Raw genomic sequence first — 8,709 nt, 5'->3', positions numbered from 1 at the left:
TGACAATCTATAAAAAAAAAAAAAAAAAAAAGATCACGCTTATAATGTTTGCCAAAGTGTCAATCAGCGTCCATTATGATAAAGTCCTTTGAACTTCGTGCTTATACCTGTCTATACCAACTGCATATTTTAAGATGTCACCTAAGAAGTGCTTTTCAGTTAGCAAAGAAAAAAATCTTGGCCTGCAGAAACTGCTTTGTTTTATAAAGCCGCTGTTGACATAAGAAGAGACAGACAGATCTCTAGTCTTTATCTGTGGAGGCGCAGAGTGCACTTCAATGCTTCAAAACTATTTTACAAACTCCCTCTCGTTCCTACGCCCTGGATTATCGCTAAATGTGAAGCGAGAATCATTTTAACGAATCGGTTCATTCAGACGGTTCTTTTTGAAGGAACCGACTCTATCCATTCACAGTCACCGCGTGCGCTTTTTACACGTTATTTTTTTATGCAAGCACATAAATATCAAGTTAAAAACATTTTTATTTAACACTATGCATTTGATCATGCTATGTAGAGTGTACTGTAGTACAAATTCAAGAACGTTCAACTGTTCAATAGAACGATTCGTTCGCGAGTCATACTTCGCTCTACTACAAATAGTTCACAAACTTTGAATGAATTAAACACTTACCCGAAGTAGCGGTTGTTGTAGAGGTAAGAGTCGACAGGATAGAGCACGGTGCTAAAAATAATAACACATCCGAGTAAAACACTACTGGACAAGTCTGTGAATGCCATATTAAATTGGTATATAAATAAAAACGGAGCAGTTAATCAGAGGCTGCGCTGTGCATATGGATGCTGAATGGAAATCATCCCAGTGGAAGGAACCGTGAGACTTTTCTGTTCTGGGTGTCCGCTCCCGGGACGATTTCTTGAGGTAGAGGTGTGAAATAATTCATGTGGGAATTCTGGTGCTATCCCGAATCTTTTAAAGTGTTTTTGGGAGTGTGGTCACGTGATGCGGGGTGTGAGAGGGGTTGGGAACCGAATCCATGTTTGGAGTGAGATCAGTGGAAGTGCTCAAGTTTATTAAACGCGGAATTCTGCCTCGTCAGGGCTGCCTGCAGCGCTAGTTTGATGCCTTCGATGTTGTGGTTTTTAATTTTTCAAGTCAAAATATTTAGATACACATTACAAAATATATTTAAATAAGTAGACATAAAATCGTTTTATTAACAGTTATAGAGTGTCTACAGTAGGCTACACACGCACGTTGATAGTTGAATGTAGGCTAATAATAAACTGAATTGTGCAGCTGGATTTTACTTTTTGGAGAAAAACACATTTGCTATGTGTTCTGAAAGGTTATTGTTAGGGGAGACCGTGTATGATTATAACTCTTTTTGTTTCAGCATCTGTAACTCGCTGAATTTTTGAGCTAGAGTAGGCTACACAAACTTTTATTCAAAGCACCCACATTTGTTTACTACAAAAGACACAAATTCAGACCTCTGCAAGAATATCACAGCCAGCCCTTACAAGTTGATGTCAAATACGTGCAGTGCCGCAATCTACCCCACTGCCGGTGCCGCCGGGGTATATGTTGTAACACTACTGGGGTACATTGTAACAGACAAAATAATAAAAAACAGCAGCTGCTTCAAAAGCAAGAAGTTGCTTCAAAAAAATGTTTATTGAAACAATCTAAAAGAACAATACAAAATAATGTCTGGCTTTCTGTGACTGACCACAGCTCAAATCCACTTTCTGTTTGATGCAGGAGCATGTGATTGTGTCTGTAAATTAGACTACTAGAACAAACTTCTTTAACTGCATTCATGCTTAATGGACACTCGACTCCAGCGTACTGAGGTAAAGAACATGTAGATCTAACAAAAAACTGTGTAAAGGTTTGTGTGAAATTTGTGTCTGGTGACAAAACAATGTTTTTAACCCTAGAGTGCAGGCTTGGTGGATCCAGAAACTGCATTGGGCATATTTTACCCACACTTCCATTGGCATTGAGCTTCCAAATGGCTCCATATAGACAACATGAAAGTTCTCAGTTGTATGTAAGTGGATGCTAAAATGTGTTACAACTTACCCCACCCCTGTCATCCAGTGTTTAGCTAGCTGTACTAGCATGTTGGTTTGAAATTAGCAATTTAAAAATGCATCACATTTTGCTTGATAATCTACAATTTATTCTAAAGTTATATGATTTTATCTGCAACAGTTTAAGTACTAAACAAAATGTACGTACGTGCATATACCTATTTACAGCATTGACAACCATTCATATAAGATTGGGGAGGAAGTGGGTAAATAATGAAATTATCATTGGACTCCTAGTCCTAGTTTATCCCTGATTGGTGGAAATGGTGTTGTTACAACTCTCCCCAACAACCATACCCGGTCTCCCCTACTAAACAGACATTGCAATGCAGGGTCGATGTTAGAGCGTTAGGTAAATGCAAAGGTGATGATTTTACAGTATATTTTGCCAGGCAAAAGAAAGAAAGAACATTGTCTAAGATAGGCTATACATAATTAACTGTGCATCTAGATGTTTAAATTTTTTGAAAACGCACACATTTAAGTGTTCTGAATGGTTTTAGCGTGTTATGCAAATTTTTGTGGTGTTCAGTGCATTACTGTGTAGTTATAACCTCCTGACAGGGAGGGAACGTTCTCAGAACTTTGGCTAACGTTCTGGCAAGGTTCTTTCAAAAGTTATGTACAAATGTTCCTCCACTAGCATTTGTTCAGAGTTATCTGGTCTTTAAATATGTTCTCAAAATGCTAGCACAAAAAAAATTATGTTTTATTTCTGCAATATTTTAGGTGCAATATTAATGTTACTAGTCTTGTTTTAGTACCCTCAGAGAACATTCAAAAGCAACGTTTCCATAACCTTTGCAAAATTATAAAATGGATTGTTCCCTTAATGTGTACATACAAAAATTTTCACATTTACAAAACTGGATGTTTTGAACATTCAGAGAACATTCAGAAGTAACATTTTCATAATATAGGCTAATGGTAACTTAGAAAAAAGGTTCTTAGAATATATTTGGTTAGCTGGGTAGGTGATTGCATAGAGCCCACGTCTGTAAATGTGGCTTAGGTCTGTGCTTCAGTGTAAGTCTGTGTTTTTTTCCATGCTGGCTTTATAATCTGCCAGGATAAATAAATAAATAAGGCACTGGTCATTTTTTCTCCAACTTATTGTACTATAGACGAAAATAGCATGCACTTTCTCTACCAACCATGTAGCCTGGTTGAATGGTTATAAGTGCAGATCAAAGTCTGACCGATTATGTTTATTCTTTCATTTCATTCTTCCTTCAGTTATCCTATCATCCCAGAGATGGCTTTTAATAGGTAGCAACTGGCATTTGTTTGGAGTAGCACCCTCCAGCTCTTGGTGACTCCCGTTAATTGTAGCTACAGCATTCCTCCGTTTGATTCTGTATTTATCAGTCTGTAGTGCGGTTAAAGGTCTTGAACCAGCAGGGCTTTGTAATTGCATGGCAGCAGCACATTTTTCAAATGCTTCCCCCTGTGTCAACACTCCGCCACCTGTTTTACACCCAATTACTGTGCAACAAATTAGCCTCAGACAGGCACTGACAGGAAAGCTGATCCTGGAAAAGCTGCTCCAATGTGGAAAATTAAGACCTTGATGGAGAATTCCTTGGGAACGTGGTTTGTAAAAATATTTAATGAAACTTTAAATTAATATTATATCATTCTTGCGCTGCACACTTGCTTATTATAGCAATGGCATCTTCTAACTAAGTTCAAAGAAGGCTATTAGCATTTAACAGTGACTTGAATTTCACACTTGCCTTTCACTTTCTTGCTGATGTCCACCATAATTTTTGTCCTCAATATAGCTTGAATACAATTAGCCACCACACTGAAAAGAATCATGAAACTCCTGCGTTCAGCAATAACAAAAATAGCCGTTTACCAGCTTCCCACATGGGCTGCCCAACAGAATCATATTTCTGACCAGTGGTTAAGTTTTGCACTCAAGAAAAACAGCTCTGACGTGTTTTTGAGGAATACGGACAGGTTGAAATACAGTAGCATATTCATGACTTGGTTACTAAAGAAAGCAGATCGTGTTCATGGTTTGTGGAGGACCAGAGACGTTTAAGTAAATAAATAAATAAATAGGGTTGGCGGTTATAGACTGAAGGTGGTTTGTTGAAGCCTCTGATTGCAGGGATGCTGTTAGGGACCGTTTGAAACACCTTTATAGCTTTGTGGTAGTAAAAACCAACCTAAGTAGCCTATACAAGTCCTTCAAGTCTGGAGATTTGGAAGTAGTACTTGATTTTTAACAACTACTCTCTGAACATGGTACCAATGTTTGTTGTAAGTATAGGCTATACTTCCAGACAGATCATGCAGCACTGTGTGGCCTGTTTGGGATTGCAAATGAAATGGCAAACTAAACACTGGTAACAAATGACAGATACACATAAAGAAAATAAATATTTCAACGATTCAGTTCAGATTCCTTCCATGCTGAAAAAAAAAAAAACTATAGAAACCATCAGAGAATTTGTAATGGTTTAACTGATTATAATGAGAAAACTCAACTTTTCATGGAAACTGTAATGGTCTCTACTGGTAATTGGTCGCCTATTGGTGGCTTGTTAAAACCACTAAATTCAACAAAATATGTACCAAAACACACTACAGGAAACCATTTTTAATGGTTTTAATGATTAATAGTTGATGGTTTGTAATGATTGTAATGGTATATAGTCAAAACCAATTGAATTTCTGTGATGGTTTTATTGTTTTTTCAGCAGGGTTGAAATTATTCTTTAAAGGCAGAGTAAGTGATTTCTGGTAGCCAATGTTGATATTTGAAATCACCTAAACAAATACGCCCCTACCCCAAAAAGGTCTTGCCCCTGATCCAATATTTTACACGGGTCCTACTTCTTGCCTTATCTTTCCGCAGACGTTTTCCTCTTTTGTTTTTTTATCCGCCATCTCTATCTTTCTGTCGCTCGGCTCGGCTAATGTCCGTCCCATGCACTGAAAGCTCTCTCCTCCACATCACGAGTAGACACGCCCCTTATTGCTGATTGGCTACAAGTTTGTTTTGCTATTCGGCCCGAATCAGTTTTCTAAAGTGTTTTTGAAAAATCACATACCCTGCCTTTAACTATATGATGCTATATGAACAACCAGTCTGTCTTAAGTCTCACAATTATTACTGGTTTAGTATTAGTAGGCTATATGTTTTTGATTTTATGAAAAGAACAGATTCATTACAGTCATTTGTTTGAGACCACCATGATCACTTAGTTTGTTTTAGTTTCACTTGAAGGAATCATTTTAAAAGATCTCGGAGTCGGACCATTTGCTTGCTGTATGCACTGTAGGCCTACTGTTCATATGTTAAATGAACCTGCTCATAAGAGTCATTCGTATTTTTGATTCAATAAAAAGAACTAGATTGTAAGTGTTCGGGAGTCAGATTACACTGGTTGTGCTGTGATTTTGATTTACTAAATGGAACTGGCTCATATGAGTCATTCTTTCGGGATTCGGACTGAAATGGTTGTGCTGTGTTTTTAAATCACTACAAATGTTTCATAAGGGTCATTCGTTCAGGAATCATACTATACTGATCGTGATGTTTGTTTCACGTTGTAGATTGAGTAGCACTGTTGAATGAATAGAAGTAGAAGAAAAACCTCCATTCGAGTATTTTAGTGCATATATCGATCCTCATATGATAACTGTTAATGGGACGAATATCATTCGTTTTGGGTATTTAAAAAAGGGAACCAATTAATTTCAAGTGTATTGTTGCTACTACATCCAAACCCAGTTCATTCACCGACTACTCTTTTTTTTTTTTTGTAAATGCCTGACCAAGCCTGAAGTATTATTTTTTGCTGGTCCCTTTAATGTGCAGCACACACATGTTCCACAGGCATTTATTTGGTGAGATTTTAAATCTATTCATTTTTTTATTGCCCACAATATATCTCAATCAAAGTGAAACTTGTGTGAAGTCATTATGTAATAGAAACCAGCAAGTGAATCCCTGGTGCTAAAACATGCTAAAAGGTCACTGTCTCCGAAAAAATGTGAAAGCCGCGGGCGAGAATCAAATGAAAACACATTGGTATCATCTTCAAACAGCCACAATAGGGTGATATCATAGTCGTGAGGAACAGAGTTGTCATCCCAGGCTGCTGATTTATGGGAGATTGGGCTTTGTTATAGAGTTGCACATTTCTCACTCAAGATCTGTGTCCCATTAAGCTCGAGAGAGAGCTGGTTTGAGAAGAAAATGGATTCAGAAAGACAAAACCAGCATAAAATTACCTGTGGAGGGCAAAGACAATTTACTTTCTAGAGAGCCGTCCCTCCCACTCCTCCTACTGATCTTCCCGCTCTAGTGGAGACAGATCTTCTGTCATTATCTGCTGCTGAACCTCAGAAGATGAAAGCAGATAAAAAAAAAAACAGAGTTAAGGAAAAGACAGCACAAGATTTCACAATAATTCTTTAGGCTCTATATAGGAAAGTTACATGTTTGGGACCCTCTATATAACATATCTTATTCCCACCATTGGGCATATCTTGATTTATATCTTGGCTGTTGTGTTTCAGAGAGTGATATATGCACCTCACCTTATGGATTATATTCCATATTGTTGTTGCAAATTCTGCTGTTGCTAATTTGTCACCAGGATAATGCAAGAGACTTAATAAAATGTGTTGAAAACTTGTAATGTTTTACATAGTATGCCATTGCAAAATTACTTTTGATAAAAAATGGGAACAAGAACGTACCAGTAAAAATTATGAAAAATATAAAAATGTATAAAAATATAAATATTTGTAGCAAATATAAAATGCATTGCTAGCAAATAAACAAACAAATGAATGAATGGATAAATAAATACATGCATACATACATACATTTTGACAAGAGTAAGTAAAAATCTGACCCAGCTTAGCCAAATAATCAGAATTAAATTTTTTTGCTGCTTATGATCTATCATACAGACTTAAAGGTGCTTTTGCCTTGGGCCGGAAAACTTCACCTTGTTTTGTTCCGCAAGCATTAGTCAGGCTATATTTTTTCAAGACCTGGCTTTCCTACTGTTGTTTTTGGCCTCCAATTGAATCCATACCAGTGCATGAAAATATTCACGGAGGCAGGGTGTGAAGAGATGTTTATGTGTGTGTAGATGTGATCATATTTGTTATGACCTGCAGGAACTATAGTAAGCGTGTGTTATTTTATCTCGGACACCTGTACTGGATTCTGAGTGTAATCCTGAGATACTAGAAAGATTAAACTGACAGATCTGTATATAAAATAAGCAAAAAGATCACACTTCTTTTTCTCAGACAGGGAAGGAGATTTACTGAGCTCGTGTTAAATAAGTGTCATCAGTCTTGTGTGACTGAAGAAATTTAGTGTGTTAAACTTGCCCTCAGACTACTGGAATAAGATGTGGGGTGAAGTGAACTGAGACGGAAATATGAATTTGAAGAAACATGCCCATATTTATATAGCACTTGATCTGTCATAGCCCTGAAAATGTTTTTTCTTCACAGTCATGGGTCAGATAAATTCCACTTCAGATGTTCGCAGATGTTGGAGATGGGGTTGTGTTAAATGTAAAATAAGGGCATTGTTTCAGAGGGAAATGTGATTCTGTCATTCTCTGTGATACAAAGAAAAAAAAAAAGAATTTGTGGGAGAGAATTTGTGTAAGGATTTATCATGATACTATACTAAATATATTAGTTATTAGTGCTGTCAAATGTGATTAATTACATCCAAAATAAAAGTTTATGTTTACATAATATATATGTGTGTACTGTGTATATTTATATAGAAATACACACACATACATGTATATATCTAAGAAATATTTCACACACACACACACACACACATTTTGGATGTGATTAATCGCGATTAATCGATTTGATAATTATTATTATTTTAAAGGCTAACAGTATAGATAATAATAAGCATTGACTTACCTGTATAAAGGTTTGACAATAATTATTTTTTTGTCAGATTTAATGCTTTTTCTGAGATTCAGTAGAAAATATATGTGCATATTTCTGACCACTTGAACATACACACATTTGTCTTTCTATTATGGTGGGGACTCTTGACTTCTGTTGTTTTTATACACAGCTAATTAAATTTTCCATCCATTAACCCTCAGTGAATCCCTGCATTTTCATTTAGACATTGTTTAGCATGTAGCATGCCTTTGTGGGGACTGTTTGCTTGAACAATCAATGCTGCTTGTGAGTGCTGTTCAATGAGAGCTGTTTTATAAGGGTTAGATGTTCTCTCAGTTCCTCCTTCCTCTCTTCATTTTACAGAAGTGACAAAGCTGCCATCTTCTGGTCAGGACCGATAATGAGTGTAGCGTTACAGAATTTACAGGTTCCTATTGTACTTGGACACTTAAAAGTGAATAGATTTAATTTCATGAAAAAATAAACCTACAATAAAAATTCTAATCTAGTGGCATCTTCAAACAAATTAGGCTATGTTAGAGTACATCTAACTTAACTTAATATATATATATATATATATATATATATATACATACATACAATGACTAAGACAGTTTTATTACCTTGACATTTTTTTACTTTTTAGAAGCTTAAGCTTTTAAAGATTTTATAGATAGAGCGATAGATAGATAGATAGATAGATATAGTCAGATGATGATAGATAGA

At 36.2% G+C, this 8,709-nt stretch overlaps 1 protein-coding gene across 1 annotated transcript in view; it reads right to left on the bottom strand.

Annotated features, from left to right (window-relative positions):
- The window catches only part of LOC107741013 (carboxypeptidase A6-like), a 27,463-nt gene extending 26,523 nt beyond the window's left edge, over positions 1 to 940 (bottom strand). Inside the window, exon 1 of the mRNA XM_016553590.1 lies at positions 635 to 940. Coding sequence (XP_016409076.1) covers positions 635 to 741 — 107 coding nt within the window. The 5' untranslated portion in view covers positions 742 to 940. The remainder of the gene's footprint in view (positions 1 to 634) is intronic.
- Positions 941 to 8,709: the final 7,769 nt, after the last annotated feature.

Source organism: Sinocyclocheilus rhinocerous, unplaced genomic scaffold (assembly GCF_001515625.1).
Source record: "Sinocyclocheilus rhinocerous isolate Xijiao unplaced genomic scaffold, SAMN03320098_v1.1 scaffold2000, whole genome shotgun sequence".
In the NCBI taxonomy this organism is placed as follows: Eukaryota; Metazoa; Chordata; class Actinopteri; order Cypriniformes; family Cyprinidae; genus Sinocyclocheilus; species Sinocyclocheilus rhinocerous.
Note: the sequence above shows the minus strand (reverse complement) of the source record. Positions and strands in the feature narration are given on the sequence as shown.